This window comes from Triturus cristatus, chromosome 8 (assembly GCF_964204655.1).
Source record: "Triturus cristatus chromosome 8, aTriCri1.1, whole genome shotgun sequence".
NCBI classification, from domain to species: Eukaryota; Metazoa; Chordata; class Amphibia; order Caudata; family Salamandridae; genus Triturus; species Triturus cristatus.
This window is the reverse complement of record NC_140591.1, coordinates 1,677,745,463-1,677,768,895: the sequence shown is the minus strand read 5'-3', so window position 1 is coordinate 1,677,768,895 and position 23,433 is coordinate 1,677,745,463. Positions and strand designations below refer to the sequence as shown.

General features: G+C 44.2%; 1 protein-coding gene across 1 annotated transcript; it reads left to right on the top strand.

The window, feature by feature from the left end:
• The first annotated feature begins 744 nt into the window (after positions 1 to 744).
• Positions 745 to 19,031, top strand: LOC146808576 (pepsin A-like). Its single transcript, XM_085623600.1, has 9 exons — positions 745 to 894; positions 4,758 to 4,914; positions 7,164 to 7,281; positions 12,367 to 12,485; positions 12,591 to 12,787; positions 14,399 to 14,515; positions 16,147 to 16,291; positions 16,584 to 16,682; positions 18,800 to 19,031. The coding sequence occupies exons 1-9, from the start codon at positions 842 to 844 to the stop codon at positions 18,923 to 18,925; spliced, it is 1,131 nt and encodes a 376-aa protein (XP_085479726.1). The 5' UTR covers positions 745 to 841; the 3' UTR covers positions 18,926 to 19,031.
• The last annotated feature ends 4,402 nt before the right edge of the window (positions 19,032 to 23,433 follow it).

The window sequence follows — 23,433 nt, the reverse complement described above, 5'->3', positions numbered from 1 at the left end:
CACAATCTTAATAATGGCAGTGTTGCTTCTTGCTCATGGATGCATCTGCGGACTGATGTGTCTATGTCCCCAACTACTGACCTATTCATCCATCTGTATTCACCCACTTACATGGCTCCTTCTTCAAAGAGAATAAACCCTTCCAGTGTGGCACTGTCCTGCAGTACCTGAAAACTAAGCACAAGTGTTAACATTACAAAAGCACCTAATGATTCCATATTAATGACTGCAAATGAACACATCCTCCTTGAAACCTCATTGGCTCCTCTTCTGTCACAGAGAGAGCCCTCTAGGGTGAAAACAAGACCCTGGACTTCAACACAAGCTCTGTGGTTTGTGAAACACATGAGTATTCACATGTGAGATAGCCTGACTCTGGCACACATGTGGAGTCTAACCATTGGCCACAAAAGGCTTCTTGGAAGTCGCCTGTGCATCTGACTTGTTGCACCACACAAACTAGGTCAATGTGTCCTTATCTCAAGGTCCTTTCAGTATCCAGAGGGCACGTGCACTGCCACTCTCCTACAGGTATGTACCTTTCCAAGAATCGCAGCACACACTGCATCTAATCTGTACACATGATATGATGTCCACAAAGGCACGTGTGCATTCTTAGACAATATAGAGATCTACTGAGATTAGGAGTCTGAGAATAGCCTCTCTCTCTGGTGTTGGATAAGAGCCCCTGGTTTATCACACACACGCACTCCTTGTCTGCACGTGAAGGTTGTCCAAGGGACGCCTCTCCGGTATATAAGGAGCACCTTCACCTGGGACTCTCACAACTGACTCCAGAGCCTGAGATCTGCCTTGGATACTGTGGACCAAAGAGGAAACCATGAAGTGGCTGCTGCTCCTGGGGCTGGTGGCCCTCTCTGAGTGCCTGGTCAAGTGAGTATTTGCTATGAGTCCCTAAGTGTGCTGTAGGGTCATGAGATGGGAGCTTAGACAAAGCCTAAGTGCCGGGTCAAGCAAGTATTTGCTATGAGTCCCTAAGTGAGCTGTAGGGTCATGAGATGGGAGCTTAGACAAAGCCTAAGTGTCGGGTCAAGTGAGTATTTGCTATGAGTCCCTAAGTGTGCTGTAGGGTCATGGGATGGGAGCTTAGAAAGAGCCTAAGTGCCTGGTCTAGTGGGTATTTGCTATGAATCCCTCAGAGTGCTGTAGGGTCATGAGAAGGGAGATTAGAAAGAGCCTAACTGCCTGGTCAAGTGAGTATTTGCTATGAGTCCCTTTATGTGCTGTAGGGTCATGTGATGGGAGCTTAGATAGAGCCTTGTGGCCCTGTCTACGTGCCTGGCCAAGGAGGTGTCTACTTAGAGCTTAACTACAGGGGCAGAGGCTGGCAAGATTAAGGCAGGGTCTACTGTTCTGAGGGTTTGGTAGTGTATTTCAGTTGTATGCTTAGCTTACAGCAAGCATGCATGTAGCATTTACGTCTAATGAGGGAGTACTACACTGAGATATGTGTGTAAATCAGCTCTTTATGAACTGAGAACAAAGACACACTGCTTTATTCTAAACCATAAAGTCTAGAGGAGTTTCTGGTTTGCATGTTGCAGTTGATAGATCGTTTTGAACTAAAATATAGAGGGTGTAAAATGTGTTCCAAATTATTACTTAATGGTGTTTTACTAAACATTTTACTAAATATTCTACCCTTATTGTATAGAGGTTCCTGAACTACATTTTAGAAATATGGAAAAGATACCGCAATCCCACGACATAGGGGCAGACTTACAAGCCCCTTGCATCACTTTTGTACCACTGTGGCGTCACTTTTTGTGACGCAGCGGTGCTGTAAACAATGTGCCACGGTGCGGCCCATTTACAACGTGATGCATCTAGGGATGCTCGGAGCTGGCACAATAAGTATAGGCCACCCCATGCATTGCTGGAGTTGCGTCGTGCTGGCTACACAACTTCAGCAATGCATGACTTTTGCGCCAACAGATGCATCAGAATTCCTGACGCATCTGTCAATCCATGCGCCATGGTGTGCCATATTGTAAATGCGATACATCCACGGTGGCACAAGGGTTTTGCACGCAGGCGCAGGGAGACTGAGTCATCTCTGCTTTAGAGCACGAGCTGAAATTGGACACATCCTCATCTCAGACCACGCACCGATTCACACATTGTTTGAAACAAACAAAGGGCACAAGTCGGGGGTGCACGCAGGTAGACGGCGTCTACCCACTATTTTTACAGGGTGGATGCCGTCCTCCCTGACAATAAGTCGGGCCCCACAGAAATAAGGTGAACTTGTCCCAGTGTAATTTTCAGACACCGGGACAAGTTCACCAGCGCCTGCACATTGTCTGCGTTCCATTCCCAGCAGCAACGTGCAGGGAGCTTTTCTTCACCTCTACCTGGCCCAAAGTTAAGGGGCCATCAGACCTCCTTGCATTTCAATAACCTGACTGGGGGCAGCCTGGAACCTCACACTTAAATGTAAATGCCACAGAGGGGAATCAAAGGCTCACAGCTTGTTATCTCTTCTCAGGTACCTAAGAGAGGAATGCGTGTGCCTTTGTTACATGCACTGTAAGAATGCCAGGTGTGTCTGTCTGTCCGAGTATTTACACAAATAACAACTTCAATAGCACTTTTTTTATTTCTTTTATAGTGCTACCCAACCCAATGCAGGGTGTCAGAGCTCTTTATGTAACATACACTTTATACATTGACAATAAATCATGTACATTTGTAAATGAATCCTTCTCAGTGGTCAGGGTGTGAAACAAGGTCACTGTATGCAAGAGGATGTTGATGGAAGTCTATGGGATGCGTCGAAAGCTGTGCTGAGAGGTTTCCTTAGCTCAGCTTCCTCTAGGCTGAAAGCTGGTGAGGGCACACCTAGAATCCCCACTAAGGGAAATAGAGAAAATGAATGAAAGGAGGGGTGTGCTTAAACTCAGACGCAGAATACTCCTCTGAGGGAATAAGTGAGAGAATTGGATATGGACAAAGAGGAAAAGCCATGTTCTGCACTAAACAACGATTCTACAAGCTGGGCAACAAAGCTGGATGGATGAGTGCCTGGAGGCGTAAGATAAAGTGAGTGAGTGAAAACGCACTTGGAATACTGGACTTCGTGGGAAGGGTATTCAGGATGATAACTTAGTTGCTAGCGCCTTTAGCAATTTCTGCTTGAACCTTTATCCAAAAGAAGCTGTCCAGTGACAACTGGTCCAGCTGTATTTAAAAGACACAAATGTACATAAGCTTACACCAGGCTGAACTGGGATGCCCCACATTGTTGTAAGGAATCCTTTCTAGCTTTTGTCACCTGAAAACGGGCAAAGCTCTGCATCTAGGAGGGTGTCACCTTATTTCATAAACTTTTCACCCAGGCCCTGATCCTGGCACAACTTCTCACATCTTTTTCTGACTCTGTCCTTGGAACCTCCCATTTGGAAACAGTCCTCTTGGTGCATCTCTACACCGGGGAAAGATTGTTTTTCTGCAGTTCATACCAACCAATCTCACTCCGTAGTCTTCATGGGACAAATGTAATTGGTCTATTGGTGGCTGAGCTGAGGACGGTGCTCCCTGAAATCATCGACCCAATCAATCCGGCTTCATGACAACCCCAATTGTTCCAAACCAGAGTGACACATGCTGTATATATGTCTCAGTTTCATTGAAATGAATGGCTTTGTCAGAGGTTTTCAGTTTTCAGAAAATGTTTGGCACTGAAAAGTGATTTGAAAAATAAGCAGACTGTAAATAAACGACAGATAAGCATTAAAAACATACCACATTTGTGCTATTGTCCTGTGGCTAGGACAGGTTGATTCCCTAAGTGAGGTAGACCCTGAACAACTGCATGAACCAAAGTATTGATCCACATGTTTCAACCACATTTAAACCCCTCCTCAAGGTCAGCACCAGGTCATGTTTGATGACTGTTTCAATTTGTATTTCTTAGTTTGAATATAAATGTATAAGTAAGGGCATATACAAAAGTGTTTCAGTTGTTACAAGTGAGTGAATGAGTGAGTCAGAATTAGATAAATTGTGTTAAACATATAAAAGAAAAAAGTCAACCATCATTTGATATACTACAAGCGGGCAACCATGGCTTAAGCCAATGTGAAAAGCAATGTTGTCCGACACATGGGGAGATAGCACAGTCGAGCCTCCCTGTAGCTAAGGTGCTTGCTACTATTCAGATGATATTGGGGAAAGGGGAATGCATAACTGGATCTGAGTACCTTTTGTACTCAAACATATTTGGAGTGAGGCCTTAAGAATGGAACTGGATTGTACATTGTACATTAGGTTGTGTATCAGGGGTGAAAGGATAGGGCACCGTTAGAATCAGGAGTTTGAGCTCACTGTGGATTAGAAGTAGACAGTTATTGTAAATCTCCATGGTTATCCCTTGGAGAGCGTGAGTCTAGATGCTGAAGCTGACCGAGTTGTCCAGACACATGGGTGTTAAGTGGGTGATGTTGAAAATATATTGAAATTTGAGTTAGTGCAGAGTATGATGCTACTCTTCTAAGGGTGCTGCTCCTAAAGCTATTACATGTTCTTAAGATGAACCTTAGACACAGCGTGCCGTTATTCCTTCTACTAGATACATTTTGTAATTCTATATGACCAGTAGGAAGCTCCTCTCATATGGGGATACTCAGTGGTTCACTATTTCAATTAAAACCAACCTGCAGCCTTCTCATTGTATTTATTTTTGTGTCTTCCTTTTCCTACTGATGAGTTTCTTTCTTTTCCCTCTCATTTAATAGGGTCCCCTTGATAAAAGGGAAATCCCTGAGGGATCGCCTGAGAGAGAAGGGCCTACTGGATGAGTTTCTGAAGACTCACAAAATTAATCCAGGCAGCAAATACTTCCCAGAGTTGGCTGCTCAAGTGGCCAGTGAGCCGATGACCAACTACATGGATGTGAGTGAAACATATCTCCCCCGTGCGCGTTTTCACACTTCCATTGGAACATTCAGCGCTCTACACATTGCATGGTGTGATGTGTCAACAGGCAATGACACAATGGTGGTAGAGAATGGTGAATCTGTAGGCTGTGCTAGAGCAGGATATCAACAATGAGTGTGCAGCCATCCTCTGAGGTCTTCATGCGATAAAGGTTTGTCAGATGTGGTAAATGGATACCTGCCATTGACCAGCAGAAGAGCAGGTCCTGAGTGATTCCGGATGAGGCGCTGACTGCTGGGGTTGAGTTATGTACAAACTGAGCACCAAGGGACAGTGCACGGCAGACAATATGATCCAGTGGCATACCAACAACAGATACTCCAATACCATATACTCACTTGGGCCCATTAAACACACAGAATTGAGTAAGCCGCCGGAGTCAAAGTTTATAATATGATTTCACAATAGCCAAGATTAGTTATTTCAATATTCCTAACTAACCGTTCACTGATCAAAAAGTTCTTTCCTCTGGTAGATTGCCCATTAGTTGAACTAGTTGATGGTGAAAATTAATTTAACTCCTAATTCTTACCTTTAATTCTGAAGTAAATAATCACAAGCTCGGGGAGGTTTAAAATCGTTATCTAAATTTCAAGTGCATGTGAAGCATCTCAAATACACAGTGCACTCACCATCATTCAGTGGAGAGAAAATCAATTAGATCATCAAACAATATACCATGGACTTACTCAATGAGCAATGTCTAAGGAAAGAAGAAGATAGAGAGAAAAGAGCATAACTAAATAATGTGAAATTATAAACATCAAGAATGCTGTGAAGACCAACCCCATGGCCAAGGAGCTGGTAAGGGTCCCCTGGAATAGGTCAGGTGACAAAGGCTTCAGGACAGGAATCAGGACAGGATAGGTGACCTCTTTAGAATATCGACGACTGTGCCGCACCCCTCTCTGACACTCTCTTCCTCCTCGAGATTCTTCTGCGATCTTCTTATCTAACCCAATTAACTTAGGATGGAAGGTTCTTCATTCGATTTTTCATCAGCATCTCATAACATCTCTCCCAGCATCAGCATCTCTCGCTACTCTGACAGCACCCACGCCTCACAGCATCTCTGCATCGACGTCTCTCTAACTAACTAAAAGCTACCTCAGTTATACCTTTTGTCCTTAATGATCCACCCACTAAAGTTTCAATACCGTAAAAATACAAAATCTAATTGGTCAGGCAAGGGGGGAAGATCATCACACCATGCTTACATGTCACTTTATTCAGTTAAACCATTGTTCACAAACCCATCACCCTACTTTTATTCAAAACTTTATTTCCCACCCGCATTCACATTTCATTTGTTAATAGTCCAATATGAAAGTCCACTCTGTTGAACTTTTCACTGTCCGTTCTCGGGATCTTTAACACTCTCGACCTTGGCTTTCAGTCAAAAAGTCATGTCATCGTTCCGGGTTTGCTTTCAGTCGTCATGTGCAGTCCTTCACTCAGCTTACTTCAGTTATACATGAGAGGCCCAAATGCGCACTAATAGTAAAATCAAAAAGACAAATGTTACTTTCACAAAATAAATGGTCTCACTGTATACTACCCATCTCTACTCTCTTCCCCTTTATTCATTAATACTTTCGCCGCATTAGCATTAAAAAAATATAGCTTGTTTTCTTTTCAGTCATGCACGTGAGTCTTCAAGACTCCATTTTAGTGCCTTCTGCTCATGCGAAAGCATTTCCCTCAAAGCAATATTTCGCCATACTGCATATATGCAGTTGACGCATGCGCAGTAAAGATTTCCCCGTTAAAGTGGTTTTAGTCCTTCGTTCGTGTTACTCACGTTAGTAAACACATAAGCAAGCTTCACTAACCCGCGTGTTTGTGTGGTGCGCATTAATTTTACACAAGACAATTTTAGTAACTTGTTAGTAAGTTAAAGGAAAGGATTGCTTCCAAGCAAGTCTCTTTTCTACGAGTCCTTGCTCCATCAAACAGAGCAGTGAGTAGTGTGTGCAATGGTCTGTGACCTCTGGTATGTGTGTATGTGTTGTGCACAGGGATGTTTGTTGAGGCCCTGCTCAAAAACTAGAGCCATGGGCCCAGCATTTCTGGTGTGGTAATAAAGTGACCGAGATTGGAGTCATTTGCACTCTGATATACATTATTTATTTCACAAGAATATAGCTGTTTATGTGACCAACACTGCAAAACATAATTTAAAATCCCCTTCCAATACCCATTAGGTGTCTTATTACGGGACTATCTCCGTTGGGACTCCACCTCAAGACTTCAACGTCATCTTTGACAGCGGCTCTTCGAACCTCTGGGTCCCATCTGTGTATTGCTCCAGCTCGGCCTGCTGTAAGTATCTTCTGAGGTTTCATCCATCCACAGGAGCTTCTTTCCAAGTCTCAGCTTTGCCATGTTTCATGCCTTAGCAGCACCCATTCCACGTCTCTTTGTAATTGCCAGTAGTTCTCGAGATCAATTGGAGTGAGGAAAGTCATGACGTCATGTGCTCAAGCCGTTCACATGTTTTCCAATCCAATCAAATCCCTGCATACTGTTCACTACATGTACTTGTCCTGATCAATGTCCTTGTGGCCTCTGCCTTCACTGATGTGGGGAATGTGAGTCAAGAGGGCAGGGCAGCGACTGCGGAGGAAGGAGGCGGTGTAAGGGGATAGGTGTAAGGACAACAGGGTGCAGGATTGAGTAGACTTTAGAGTAATGAAACCATCTGAAGATGAAGCTATGGAGACAGATGTTTCATTGTTTCTCAGGTCAGTAATTAGGGAGTGATCTCCCTTGACTATTACAGACACAATCCCCAGTCCTGGAATGTTTACCTATAAATAATCCTTATCCGGTGCATTTTTTAAATGAGTTCAACATCAAGAATGTGTTAGGTTAAAACTCTGAAATCCATGGCTGGGAAAGATGTGGCCAGAATAGAGGTGGTCACTCTGCTCTATACAGGCCTTAGCAGCAAACTCTGGGAAATCATGATCCAACCCATAAATCTTGAACACTTGAGTGTTTGTTTGAAAACTCTTGTATCAGCACTCATAGAATGAGGAAAAAACGAGGAGAAATGTTTACTGGGGTGGCGTAGCATTCTGACACATTTCCAGGTTTCTGAATTCTCGTAAATCTGGAAATGCAGCAGATGCTATGGTTGTTGTGTGGGAACACCCACAGCAAAACCCATGGCACGCCCCTTTTGCACGTGTGTAAAGGGACCAAATTTGCAAGTCCGTTTAAATATGGGACATCAGGTTGCCCCGCCGGTGCTTCACAAAAAGTGACGCACCGGCGGCGTAAGGGTCTTGTAAATAAGCCTGATATTTCTATTATTTTTATATTTCTTATTTAAACCCAACGTGACAAATGTGATCATCATACAAGGTTGAGAGAGCTGGCGTTAGTTGCTGATGAAGATAAAGCTGAGAGACACATGTCTCAAGAGTGGGCGGTATATCTCTATTCCTCAAGGGGTGTATGGAAAAGAAGTCTGTCTGCATTCATCAGTAAGACAAGGCAAGAAATATCATCTATGGTAGTAACAAAGGTAACATCAAGACATGTGTCTCAAGTGTCCACTGAGGGCAAGGTCTAGCTTCTAACTTTGTCCACCACCTGGAATAGCACTGAGTGGTCGAAGGATCAACATGTACCTTAGAGGCCTTCCTGTAGTCGACCGTGGGGACAGCCTTCAGCAGAACATCCATGGTATCAGTTAGGTGGACAGTGCTCTCCCTCAAGCAATCAGGGAAGATATTGTTGAAATATCTGTCTGTGATGCTCGGGGAAAATAAGGTACAGTGCTCCATCTGAAGGCCTCACTAACTCTAAGGTGAACAGTTTCTGTGTGGTCGTCCGCAACCACAGGAGGAAATCTTCTAAAGGTCTTTTTCTAGGCATCAAGGAAGCTAAGAATAAAATGTCTGTTTGTAGACTTCAGTGGAGAGAAAGGTGCGCGTTCTTTCAACGCTCTTCAGTAATGTTGGGTGTTCATTGTGACTCACCACTAGATATCTGCCTCCCCTCCAATCCAACATTGCTCTCCCCTCAACCTCTGAAAGGTAGCCTCTTCTTCTATCTCAAAATGATCATTTGTTTTGGATAAAAAGAATGTGAAATTGGTTCTCCCCTTTGCTGTATATTCTATGGCGACTTGGCATCCAGCAAGACAAAAGAAATACATCGATCAAGCTAGCGCCTAAAGAATTAGGGCGAGATTCTGAAGCATTTAGCACCGGGTTAGCATTGCAAAAGTGACACTAACCAGCACAACATGTTTTTTTCCTGATTCACTGTTTAGTGTAAAACTCTTTGCTCTGGAAAGTACCCAAAATTAATGCAAAGCAGCCCGAAGCCTGGCTTTGCATGACTTAACATCATATATGGGTGGAGCATGGGAGTGCTCATGCAACCACTCATGCTTTTTTATGCTAAACCCTACCTACTAACATTAGTAGACATGCTTTGCCACCAACATTAACACAGGTAAACACTGCTTGAACGCAGGCGCTAAAGTAGAAATGTCATTTCTCCTTGCTTTTCCGACTATGCATCTGTGCTGCATGATGCAGCACACATAGAAAGCAGGGGAACGCTTTACACCTGCCGAACCATACAGCCTAATTTACAAAGAATGGGCGTGGGCAGCGCTGCAAGTCTTTTTGCTGCACTGCCTTATGCCAATAAGAAAGGCAGGAATGCCCTGTATTGACAAGATATGGTGCATTCCTGTCCTTTCAGCAGATGCACAGTTTGTAGCCGAGAACCAACGCAGGCAAGGGTGTCTGTGTTGTTGCCATGGTTGGTTTTGTGCAGGAAGGGGTTCTATGTGTGCAGCTGAATGCAGCACACACGGAAAGAGGAAAAAACAAGAAGGAATTCAAATGTTTCTCCTCGTTACACCTGCTCGGGGGAATGATAAGGGTTTGGGCCTGACCCAGGTTTTATGTGATTTGTAAATCTGGGGCAGGGTCATAATCCATGGGTGTAGCGTGGAAACACCCGTGCAATACCTACTGAACGCCTAACTTACACAGAAGAAGGCAACGCAGCATTTTGTGCTGCTTTGCCGTACCACATATCCATGATGCCATGCAAAGCCACCCAGAGCCTCGTAGATATGAAGCCTGAGTGTCCAAAAAAGTGCCGCTCTGGCAGCGCAGGCCTCTTGTAAATGAAGCCCATACTATTTTGTACAATGTTTGAGCTTCTCTAGGCATAGTACTTTTTATGGGAAGGGTAGAGTCAGGCACACACCTCAGCACTATGACACTAAGGTGTGTGCCTGGCGCCCGACAGCTGAAATCAGCGCCGATGCTAGCGAGAGGGGAGAAGAGAGCCACATCTCTCCTGCTCCAGCTCTGTCACGCAACGCAGCACAGCATTTTTGGATGTTACTTTCCCTGATTCTTTTGAGAATCTGGGCCCTGATGTCATTGGCTGCAAGTAATGCATCCCAGGCTAATGTGGGGTACAAAGTCAACTTTATTTGTAGACAGTTAAACAGATTGGGAGCCTCTATCTTCCTATGACCTGACATCGTTTGTCAGTAGTGCTCAATCACCTGGTACCACTGACTGGCATGGACTCTGCCCAGAAAGAGCTCTTGTTACCTCTTCTCTATCAAAGCGATATGAGTTGAAACGCTTCCCAGGCCCTGATGTTCCCAGTGGAGGTCTTTTGGTCTCTATGAGACTTTGTTTGAATATAATCCTGACATTAATGGTCTAGAAATTAATTTACAGCTTTTTATAGGTGTGATTATATTGGTATGACAGATGTTTCCACCCTTTAGACTTCCATCAACTTGATGGCACATCTGGGAAACAGTGACTGCATCAAAGTTGTAAAGATTCCCAATTTCAACATAAAACCTAGGGGCATATTATCAAGCCCCAGCGATAATTATTGCTGAGCGCGCTTAGCACGCTTTTAATTATCGCCGGCTATCGCTGGAATATATTGCAACGCTAGCGCTGTATTATCAATGCTTAGCGCTATGGCGATAAATATTCTAGCGATAGCGAGGTTTTCCATGGAACATCGCTGGTTTTCCAGTGATGTTCCATGGAAACCGGCGGTAAGCTTGATGATAGGCCCTGTGGCCTTAGCCCCACAATGCACCTCCCATGTTAGGTATGCCATAGTCAAGAATTTAACAGACGTTAAATTCCTGAGTTAAGGCAGAGGTAGCGAGATTTAAATTATCGCTATGCCTCGTTGTTAATATTGCGAAGCTGCCTTTGCGATATTTTACCATGTTGTTTTCACAGCCACGCCTACTTTGCATCTTATTATCGATGCGAGGCAAGGCGTGTGAAAAACGGGTGCTAAGTCAAGGAAACATGCGCTAGCGTTTCCTTGTAAATAATGCGATATAATTATCGCCGCTTTGTGCCCGAAAAACTGATGCTAAAGCGGCGATAATTGTATCGCCAGCCCTTGGTAATATGCCCCCTGGTATTTCAGTTTCAAGTATGTATGAGTGACATGCGCCGGTCTCGCCTGCTCAGTATCATGTGTATGGACTGCAAATATTTCCGTGTGTTCTTGTTCAGTCTTTTTAGCCCTTAAATCTAATTACTCATCTTCTGTGCCACAGTAGCCTGTGCTGAGAGTAAAGATGTCACAGGAAAAGCATATTGGTTTTCTACAGTATTGAAAAAACCTTAGAATTATTTCTTGGTCAAATTAGAGATCTTACACTAAAAATAGTTCTATCCAATCATGCTCTTACCCCTGATGGACAGGTGGAAACAACTGTTGCAAAATTTCTTCCTGCAAAACAACTATCCTTTGAGGTATATTCCTAGTTGTATGTGTGCTGCAGAATGCAAAGAGGAATTAACGAGGAGATATTTTTCCTCGACACGCCCGCCGTGGGTTGCTGCACCATTTCGGGGCACACCCATGTTTACAAGTCTTTTTAAATATGAGTTTGTGTCCAAATCCATGGGTGGGTGAATTGCATTATCGTTTTTTAAGAAGCCATTCAAAGCCATGCAAATTGGGCTTCGCAAGATTTTGTAAATTCCAAAGTTGCATCTTGACTGTGCCAAAAACATATCCGGGCCAATGTGTGGTGGGAATGCAAGTCAGAAAAGGAAAGCCACGGTGGGCCAGGGTGAGCGACAGAAGAGGAACCCATACTACAAGTTAATAAAATAATACTTGGAAACAATTAACACTCCGAAGGACTAAAACTCACAACTCTGATATTTTAGTCATTTTTATCAACTGCAAGTGTTGCCTCTTTGCTTTTATACCTTTGTACTTTCTAAGGGGAAACAAAAGTCAACAGGCACACTTATAGGCAGAGGGTGTAGCCTCAAAGGGCAGATGCCAGGGTTGAGCAGCTCCAGCCTGTCCTGGAGGATATTTTTCTGGTGATTCTGTGCTAATGATGCCTTTTTAAACCCACAGCCAATCACAACAGGTTCAGCCCTTCCAGCTCTTCCACCTTCCAGTCCACCAGCACCAGCCTGTCCATTGGGTACGGTACCGGAAGCATGACCGGGGTCCTGGGATATGACACTGTGCAGGTAGGAGGACCAGGGGTAGCTTAGACAGATGTGTCCCAAGGACTTTCACAGCTAGTCTTTGCTTCATGACTGAGACCGTGACCATCTCTTTCCTTCTCCTCGTAGGTTGGTGGCCTCACCATCACCAACCAGGTCTTCGGTTTGGCCTACACAGAAGCAGATTTCTTTTCTGAAATGCAGTTCGATGGTATCCTGGGACTGGCCTTTCCAAGCATTGCATCTGATTCAGCCACCCCCGTCTTTGACAATATGTGGAGTCAGGGGCTGCTCTCTGCAGATCTCTTCTCCGTCTACCTGAGCCCGTAAGTCAGGTTCTCGTCACACACCCAACCCAATATTTGAAGGGGCAACCACATGACATAAAAGGAGTATTTGTATACATTGATTATCTTGTCCCGGATCACCAGGTGTTTATTGATACCCAAGCCAATGGTACTCATCCTATCAATCTCAGTAGAATGAAAGGCTGTGTGGATCTGCCGGGATTCAAAGCTGTGACCTAGAGGTAGCAGTAGTGTTTCTAGAGGTGTAACTAGAAGTAGTAATAATGTCAGTGTTAAGGGTACTTTCAGGGAGGCTGCATGTAGTAGCACAGACACTACAATATCACTAAGTGTAGTTAAAGAACCAGCAGTCGTGTTACCAGAAAAAATAATGAAGTTATCAAGAGTAGTGTCATAGCGCTAGGGTTAGAACTTTGTATATACTAGAACTAGCAATACTAATAGCAGCAGCAACATAGGTTATGGGTTTGCAATAGGGGTATTACGAACTGTAGCGCTACTCACACCAATGGTACCAGTAGGAGTACTAGTATTCTAGGAAAGTAACTCAGAGCATTTGTCGTCAGGTATGGTCACACAACTAGTAGTACGGCTAATAGTGGGCAATCCTGGCCTGAAGCTAACACACTGAGGCTCCTCCTGCTGTGATGGCAGTCACCATGACTGACAAACAAGTGGGCTGGCACTTAGTTCCATAGGGTGCACTTTATACCCTTCATAAGTGCTCACATCAAATAAAACGGGGACCTTTACTTCCAGGCCCACACAACATCCATCGCCGTGTTCCTCACGGTTCTGCTCTGTACCCCATCTTACCTAAGGCTTATACACCCCCTTTAGCAGCTGTTATGGATTATTGTATGTTTGGATACCCCAGGCATGCAGATGGCACCCAGCTCCTTCTAATGGCTGAGGACCACCCTGACAACTATCTCAAAGCACCTCATTGTCTCTCTCATTTTCACCAGTGGTCGGTACGCAGCCGACTGTGCCTTACTAGGACAAACTAAATAATGCGCTTTCATTCGATCGTCTTTTGAACCCCTTAGCTCTGCCTGATGGCGTGGGATTCCACCAACTTTCTAAACCAAGAGCCAACCTGGAAGTGATCTTCGATAGAGACCCTCCATCTGTCTGCAGATAGAGGAGGTTTGTGAGAATGCATTCAAATCCTACATTGTCTCCCACCACAGGGAAGGCTACAGACTACCACACTTTGCCTTCATCAAAGGTGATGAATGACTGCACTCCAAATTAAATGACTGGTCCTTTTTTCCCTGCCATCAATCTGGAGTCCCACCTCTGTCAATAACAGATTCTTAACATCATCAGTTCTGATATGAAAGATTTGCTGGCCACACCTTTCTTTATGAAGGTAACTTCCACAGGAGCCCCACAATGTGACAACTTATTATGAAAAAAATTTACACTTCCCGCCGGTTAGACATTGGTTGTAAACCTGAGAGCCACATCAACACTGCTCGTCCCGCTGACTTTGCCCAGGTGCGAAGTTGATGGAGAAGAGTTTTTCACTCAGAAGACAATACCATATACTGCTGCATATGTGTAGCCTCTCTCGTTTGTACCCTCATCATTTGATGCTCAATTTTCTCTTCTTTGTGATCACAGGAATGGAGCCAGCGGGAGCGTGGTGATCTTTGGTGGCTACGAATCTTCCTACTACACTGGAAGCTTGAACTGGATACCTCTCTCCGCCGAGACCTACTGGCAGATCACCCTGGAGAGGTAGGTGCAACAAACAGCAGGTCAGGTGTAACAAAGGACAGGTCAGGTGTAGGGACGGTCAGTAGCAGACAGGCGGCAGTCAGCAACTCAATAGATCAGTGATCTATGGTTAGGGAAAGAACCAGTCCACACAAACTCATCCAGCCGTTAACAAATGTTAGCCCTTCTGCTATTGGTGCACAGGAGGAAGTGAGGAGCGGGCCCAGGAGCACCACCTCTCTGCCCCACTGAAATTAACACCAAACCCAGAGATAGTTTCAATTAAATCCTTGGAAATTTCCACACATTATCAATGTATGAGGATTGAGGACTCAAGTGTGTGTTTGAACCTGGCAGGACACACACTAAGAGGGCCCAATTCACAAAGGTAGAGTTGGATCAAAAGACTAAATTAGACTACAAGTCTAACTTGACAACTTTTAAAAATTCACAAAGGTAAGTTGCTACGAGTAAAGTTAGACTTTTGATCTAAGTTAGACATTTGGGCTAACTTTTACCTTTGTGAATCAGGCTTTCCTCACAACAACTGTTAAATACCCATAGGCCCACTGCAGCCAGGCCCAGAACATTTACTTTGGGAGGCGGGAGAGCGTCTGATTGATTTTTTTTTAAATTCCACCCGAAAATGGACATTTAGTAAGAAGTTTCTGACCTTTCTAAAGGCAAATTTGCGAACCAGGCCATTAGTAATTAGATACCTGTACAGGGGAAGTGGGCACCTGCACCATTGTGCACAACATCTCCCTGCTCCACACAGGAAGTGCACACATGATGTTTAAATAGTGAACACGGTTGGTTAGGATATGTAGGGCCTCGTTTGGAGAAGGGCCTTAGTAATTAACTTAATTTATCTTCTTTTTCCCTCTTTCTAAGAGGAAAACGCTTCCTATGATTGCTCTTGTGCAGGATGGTGCCCCTTCCTGCACAAAAACAATCCTGTCAACAACACTTGCACCCTTGCACCATTTCTACATTGGCGCTAGTCTGCTGAAACGGTGCCAGTGCAGGGGAAAGGACAGGAATGAACTGTATTACATAAATACAGTGCATTCCTGCCCTTTCACTTTGACGTAGGGTAGTGCAGCAAGCTGACGTGCTGCACTGCCTTACGCCAAAACCCCCAAACTATGCCCCTCACTTATTTTCAGACTTGTGGATGGGGACGATTTGCACCAGAGTTTCCACCCAATTTTCATGAGGAAGCTTTCTGTCTAGGTCTGCCATCTAAATCATGATGGCCCCAGACAAAAAATGTTTTAAATGTCCAAGTCACTCAGGGACAGAGCTCCTGACAATTTTCGGAAACTATTGATGCTGTCTCTGTGGCTGGTCTCCTGTTGTGGAGATTTTTCTTCAGTGATAATGTGAGTTATGACAGATCCCCCAGGCTGCCTTCACATGCTGGATCTGCTCACTGGGTTTTGTTTCCCAGATGCATCACCTGCGGTTGCTATAGGAAAAGGGATTGGGGGACACCGTGTTCTGGCTAGAGACAACATAAACTCATAAATACCCCCGAAAAAGTGTTAAACCTGCACTTTTCTTCCAGATTTGTATTCCAAGATGAATAGTTAAATTCAGTTTGCAGTATCTTAGCTGTAATCCAATTTCTCTTCCATCTCTACCTCCAGCGTCTCCATGAACGGGAATGTTATCGCCTGCAACGGAGGCTGCCAGGCCATCGTCGACACCGGAACGTCCCTGATTGCTGGTCTGTCCCCCGGGATCTCAAACATCCAGAATGCGATTGGAGCTTATCAGAGTTCAAATGGCGAGGTAAGGGATAGGGTACAGAGGGGTGATCAATCCAGGACCATGTCCATCCCTGGGAGATCCTGATGTCTGAAGCTGCATACTCAGGATAAGCCAATCACATGCATCTGAGGTCATTCCATTGAATCATTTCTGTTCTTCTCATCTCATGTCACTCACTCGCTGATCTCTCAAACAACCTTGCAGATAATTCCACTTTTCACATTCTGTAATCCATCAAATGCACAGCAATGTCTGGATCATGTTCTCAACACATGTTCTTTTATTTGTTTTTTTCTCCTTCCATGCTCCTTAGTATGTGGTGAACTGCAATTCCATCAGCTCCCTGTCTGACATCATTTTCACAATCAATGGCGTCCAGTACCCGGTGCCGGCCAGCGCCTACATCAACCAGGTAAGGAGCATACACAGCCTCTGTGTGTCTTTCAGGCGCTAGCACAGAGCCTTAAAATCAGAAAAACTCTCCCTTCTTAAGGAGAGCACTAATAAAGCCTGAATGTGGGGTGCCTAATAAGATCAGCAGAAGAACGGGCCACACAATAATGTGATGCTTTCCACCCACCCCCTCCTGAAGAGTCAGAGCTCCCGCTGCTTCAGGTCCCAGCTGCACGGGACTATGCACCAGAAGATGGGGCGCTAAAGTAGGGTGACCCTTTCCATTCACTCTTAATTCAGGCTGTCTTACTAGAATTGTTGGTTGCATCGGAGAGCTTTACCTCGAGCTCTGGGACCCATCATTGGACCAAACCAAGTTTCAAGTTATCTGCATTCATTTCACATTAGAAAACATGGGGGCATAAAGGCTACTAGAACATTGGAATGTTGAGTGCTTGATTGAAGACGATGGAGTGCTCCGGGCTTCTAATGGCTGGTAGAATCCCAGAGCTCCAACAATCCAATGTTGTCTTTCACAGCATGAGCTGTGAAAAAAGGACTCACAGAGCCCGAGGGGATTTCAACCCCATCGGGCTCCGCGAGGTCTTTGTTTTAGTAATTTGAACATTCCACCCCTAATTTGAGTATTCTTCCCTCTAGGGGCTGAATGTTCTAATAGCGTTAAAACCATGAAAACCAGTTTGGGTAGGGAAAAGGCTGTGGCCAGACACTACATAATTTCCCAGAAAAGTTTGCTCCCTTGCATCATGGTACATGCAGTCCACAATTTGTGCTCCCCTCAATGTTGACGGTAGTGCCCACAATTTGCGGATACTACACTACAGTGCCCACACTGATTTCCATGCCTTCTCTACCATTTATCAGACGTTCGTAATGTTCCTTTTTTGTAGAAATTGCAGTCAGGCCCATTGATTACACTTCATCCGGCCCGAGCCGGAGAGTACTGCCCGACTGCAGACATACAGATACGACTTGTAACTGACCTCTGTGAATACCAAAAGTCGTAAAGTTAGACTTTTGTATCAGAATCGGGCCCTAAGTTTAGACCTGAAGTCTAACTTAGACCAAAGTCTACCTTACCACTTTTAGTCTAAGTTTACATTTGGGGACGGGGCCCACAGTCAGGTAAAAAAGATGCAATGCTGAACTCTTGACACATGGGATGCTGATGCAGGGCACTTGTTTGCTTTAATTAAGTCTGAGCTTTAATCAAGGTTGTCCGTACCCGACAAAAATCTTTCAAACATTCATAAATGAAGAGTTGACTATTTTTATCAACAATAACCATATCTTGGAATCTACCCAGTGCTGGTTCAAGAGTGAGCACAGTACGGAGCTCGCCCTGATTACCGCTACTGAGGAGGTTAGACGTACGGTCGCCAACAGAGGAAATGCAGCTCTGATTTTGTAAGGCCTCTCGGCGGCTTTCGGTATGGTGGACCACAGCTTACTGATAAGTCATCTCCTAAAGATTGGCATAGGTGGTTTAGCTCTTCCTCTTTTTAAACCAAGCGTGTGCAATTTGTGGAAATTGACAGTTATGTAGCACATACCTTTCAACTCCCTTGCGGGGTTTCACAGGGCTCTTCGCTCAGCCCTTCTGTTTTTAATCTATATGTTACCCCTTTGGCCAGGCTTATTAACTACTGATTTCATGTGTATTAACACCATGGGGATATTGACAAGTCAAGCTCCATGACTGTGCAGGCCTTAACAGAATCCAGTTTTTAATGCAACAGTCTTGTTACCCAGCCAGTTAGTTTGTGATGGCAGTAGTAAATGTTTGCCACCTTGTTCATGTGAAGCGCTGCAGGGGATGTTCAAGCTTGGCCGAATGGTCATAGGCATGAAGGTGGGCATTCTCTGACCGCTTGGAGCATCATTTTAGAACATTGTCGGACAGCTGGTGTGGGTAAGCTGTGTGGTCAAAATAGCAGGTGGTGACATAACAATAGGGACCGTATTACAACTTCCGTAGGATATAATGTCATTGTAATTTGGAGAATAGAGTAGCTGTCATATTTGTGACAGACTAACTCTATCCGCCAAACTCATAATCAGTCCATATGTTACAATCTAAATCTTTACGTGTGTATCTCTTCCTGTCCCTCCTAGAACGACTGCAGCAGCAACTTCCAAGATACCGATGGAGTCTGGATCCTGGGAGACGTCTTCATCAGGCAGTACTACGTAGTCTTCGATAGAGCCGCCAACTACATCGGCCTTGCTACCGTTGCATGAACTTAAAGCTTGTTAGTTGTCTTGTGTGAGTTAGAGGCAGAGGTTTTGTAAAATGACTGAGTGTACAAATATTGAGTGAATAATAAACAATCATGGTGAACCACAACAGCGTCTCTCCTTTTACTGATCAATTAGTGCTAGATTAATTTAGATTAAAGATGAAAAGTGTCTCAAAAATTCAAGTATGTTCCTTTATTTAATCACTTATTCATTTGAAAAGGGGATTATGTCAGCCTTCTTTCACATAGTGTCCTCCCATTTTGGCCATCTGTTTGATCCTAGTCCATTCTCCTACTGGATTTCAGCTTTGCAGTGTACAGCTTTAAGCACTGCAAAGCCTTTTTTTGGGTCATTCCATACCACAAGTGTCTCCAGGTTTTACCTTCCAGTAGAAGACCTTTTCTCAGGGTTCCAGCGTGCATCTTGTTACTTCAATCAAGGTGGGTACAATCGCACAGAGTGTTATGGGTGTGAGAGGTCCACTTTGCTCATCCTACAGATCTATTTTCCTACTCAACGGCAGATCGGAAAGATCATTCTGTGACAGTGGTGGTTAAGAGAGTGGAGATTACAAATCCTTTTCAGTTCCTGCCTCTCTCTCGGTACTCCCAAATTCCTCAGCCCATAGTTCCTGATACCAGGAAGACCGAAGGAGTTTGGCAAGGTAGAAGGAAAAGAGGGGATAGTGGTGACCTCACCATGCCCCCTCCCATCACGCACATTGTCATTTAATGCCAGCTGGAACATGTGTATGTCAGAGTGGCCACCACCACCACACCTGTCATTCAATTAGGGGTGGGTGAAGAATTATGCTCCGGCAGGTCACTACTGCTCTCATTGAGAAAGCTGCCGCTCGCATTGAGAAAGCTGCAGCTCGAGTAAAATATCTACTCGAGCAGCAGAAAGAAGCAGCACCCTTTGACGGGATGCGTAGTGCCATTCACTGTGATTTTTCAGCGCAGGTCAAACTCCGGGTGCTAAAAATCAGTGCGAGCCTGTGACTTACCACACACCACAGCTCACGGAACTCCACAGAACACGTCAGAGATTTACCCAACACTTAGCGGCATGCCCTGGAGCAGAACCCCTGAGCTCTGGCCATGCCTACATTCAATGTTGTCTGTTTCAGAACAAGTGTATGTCACACTGGCTACCACCACTACGCCTGTCATTCAATGCTGCCTGTTTCAGGAAATGTGTAAGTCAGAGTGCCTGGCCACCACCAAGCCTGTTATTCAGGGACAGTATGAGCCATGGAAGATGGCGGAGAGGGAGGTTATGGCTTTCAGGAGCTGACAGATAGCCCCCCCCCTCAATCCTTAAAGCTTCCAAGTCGCTTTTTTTATTTTCTACAATGTTCCTAACGTAGTGCAGAATGAACTATAGCCTTAACGCCCTCCGCAGCAGCAGCCTGTACCAACCATTGAATGTTCATTCGATTATCATTGGCTCTCACCTTCAGAACAGACCAAGGAGTGCAATTTCAATAGGTGATTATTCCTCTTTGTGGTCAACTAGAACGCCACAATCGTGGTGCTTGCCAATGTAATCTGATTTAGATTTTGGGGCTGTTCCACCATTTGTATGTCTAGACATTTAAAGGGCTTTGACAGATTAAAATGGCCACTCTAACCTCCCTGGTTTCCACATATAGGCCCAGCTTTACTAAGGACTTGCACGGCCCTTGCGTCACACAAAGTGACGTAAGGGCAGCACAAGCCCTTGTGCTGCCATGCGTTACTCTGCCCTGGGAAGGCTTTCTATTGGTGGAGTGTGGGTGGAGTGCATAGTTTTTGGTGCATTCCCAGATTTACTAAAAATAGTAAACCTGAGAATGCGTCAAAATGATATGCCTACCCAGAGGAGGCGTGACAATGAGAACTATGTTTATTTAGTTTGTTTATTATCTTTCTATGTGTGCAACTTTACGTAACACACGTAGAAAGAGGAAATAATGTCAGAGGATTGTTTTTGTACAGGAAGGTTCCCCTTTGTGCAGAAAAATAAACCTGTCTGCAACGCAGGCCTCCTTTCTCCGCGGCACCAAGGGGCCTGTATTGGCGCTTGGCAGCCACTGATGAGCCAGCGCAGTGAGGGAGCAGGAGTGTGCGTATCATTCCCGCTCCCTCCGTTTGACGGAGCATGTTGTCTTGCTGCTCTGCGCTGAGGTCAAACGTTAGTAAATCATCCCCTAAGCTGCCGTCATATTAACAGCTCAAATCCAATGTCATGATAAGGAGGTCAATCCTCATTTTCCCTTCTCTGCGCTCACTCTTTTTAACATCTACCTCAGTGACTTTATTCCACTCCTCTCCTCTTTGTATATATAACTTTCCCACCAACGTTTGGCTCGATGTTGATGAAGAAGTCATTCCTCCGCATCAGGCCTGGCTGAAGCACAGCAATCTGCTGGGAGGCTCCGCCCCCAACAGCTCTTCATAAACATGACTATGAAAAGGAGAGCGGCCCCACTAACCCAAGAGACTTGGGAGCATGTTAACAACGGCCAGCGATAATCATCGCTGGCAGTGCGTAGCGATGATTATATTATCGCAGGCTATCTCCGGTATTTATCGCCCTGGTAGAGCGTTATTAACAACTCGTTACTCCAGGGCGATAACAATTCCAGAGATAGTGAGGTTATCGCCCTTTTGCAGGGAACATCGCTGGTTTTCCAGCGATGTTCCCTGCAAAAGGGCGATGACCTTGCTGATACGACCCACAGGGTCGTATCAGCATAATCCACCCCCTATGTTAGGGATGGCTAAGACAGGATTTTAGCAGACGTTATATTTTGGACAAAACGGCTGTTTTCGCCAAAATCTAACGTCAGCTAAAATCATGTGGGCTGCCTTGTAAATATCGCGATGTAAACATCAGAGATATTTGCAAGGTAGTCCATCTTGGGTACGCCCAGTAACGCCCACTTTGCATCTCATTGGAGATTCAAAGGGTGGCGTTGGGAAAAAGGGTGCTAACATGCGATTATGCATGTTAGCACCCTCTTGTAAATAGGGCGCTGGTTTTATCTCCGCTTTTTTGGCTTTGTAAGCCAAAAAAGCGGGGATAAAGCCCTTCTAAATGTGCCCCAGGTATCCTTGAAAACCAATAATATAGCAAAAGAGAAAAATGTCTTGTAGAAATAACCAGTCAGATCAATCACGCTCCACTGTATCATCTATCAGAAGCTACTCACGCTCTGTCTTAAAAGGACCCAAAAGGCAATTGAATAAGATCAGTTTAATGACACATAGACTGAAATAACCGTAGGACAATAAATAACATTCTTATAGTTAAAAACATTCCAAATAATCTCATAGAAAACATACTGCATACTAGTTGTAAAACATCACAAAATAGAGAGACAACATTCCAGACATATGCATTTGTCATTTAAAAACTGTTAATTTGAAGAAATCAGTAAGGGGAACTGCAAAATGTCACAAATTGTTCATTGTTCCTCAAATTTAACAAAACACACATTTTAAGAAAAGCATTAAAATATGTATTTAACAACTTGCTCATGCAAAATATAACACATATTTCTTACATAATGTATTCCATTAACAAACCAAGAAAATATTTTTTGAAAAACAGTTTCGGGTAAGATTCAAAATTGTCAGAAGGGTCCACGTCAAAACTGAGACCAATCATTCGTTCACCTGCTCCTTACACACACATACTATCACATTCACACCTCAAATGAGAACAAATAAATCATTGCACTCACCAAAATTCTATGGTTGTTGCTATAGGGGTAAGTGACTCTTTTCACCATTACATATCTGGTCAGAGAGACATAAAACTAGGGATCAAAAAAGAAACAATAAGATTATTGAATTAGGGCCCCTATTTTTGAAAAACCTTCTTCTGGAAATCAAAACGGATGTTTTAATATGTATACCTCCTATTTAACTGGCTGCTTCCATAGGTACAGGAGACCTAACCTTTTAGAAGTCCATAATACGTTCAGGCAAGATTTTACAGGCAGGAGTCTCTATATTCCTGTAACGATAAAAATAATATTATATATGGTGCTGTAAGTCTTACCTCTGGCAGTCATCAGATTTCCGCGTAAGACTTACAACACACAGAGGTTTTGAGAATTATGTAGTTATATACTGGGCTTCATGGCAACAGAGTTCCACGTTAGATTTACAAAAAACAGAGGTTTTGAGAATTATGTAGTGATATTTTTAGCTTTGTGGCAACATTTTGAATCTTTGAGCATCCCTGCCATAGATACAAACCCAGAACCAATGATCCAGAAAATAGCGGTACTTCACGATAAGGCGTGATACTATTAGGTACTTCGGTACCAGTACGCTTTTGTTCTGAGCTCCTTATTGATTGGGAAGTATACCTACAGTACCATTTGCCTTTTTAATATGCCAATATGGGCCCCCTTTTCAGGAATATGTTAGAAATCACGGTCATTTATAATTCCTTTCTTTTAAAAAAAAATATTTTAACGGCCATTTATTGGATTTTACTCATCAATAATTGCA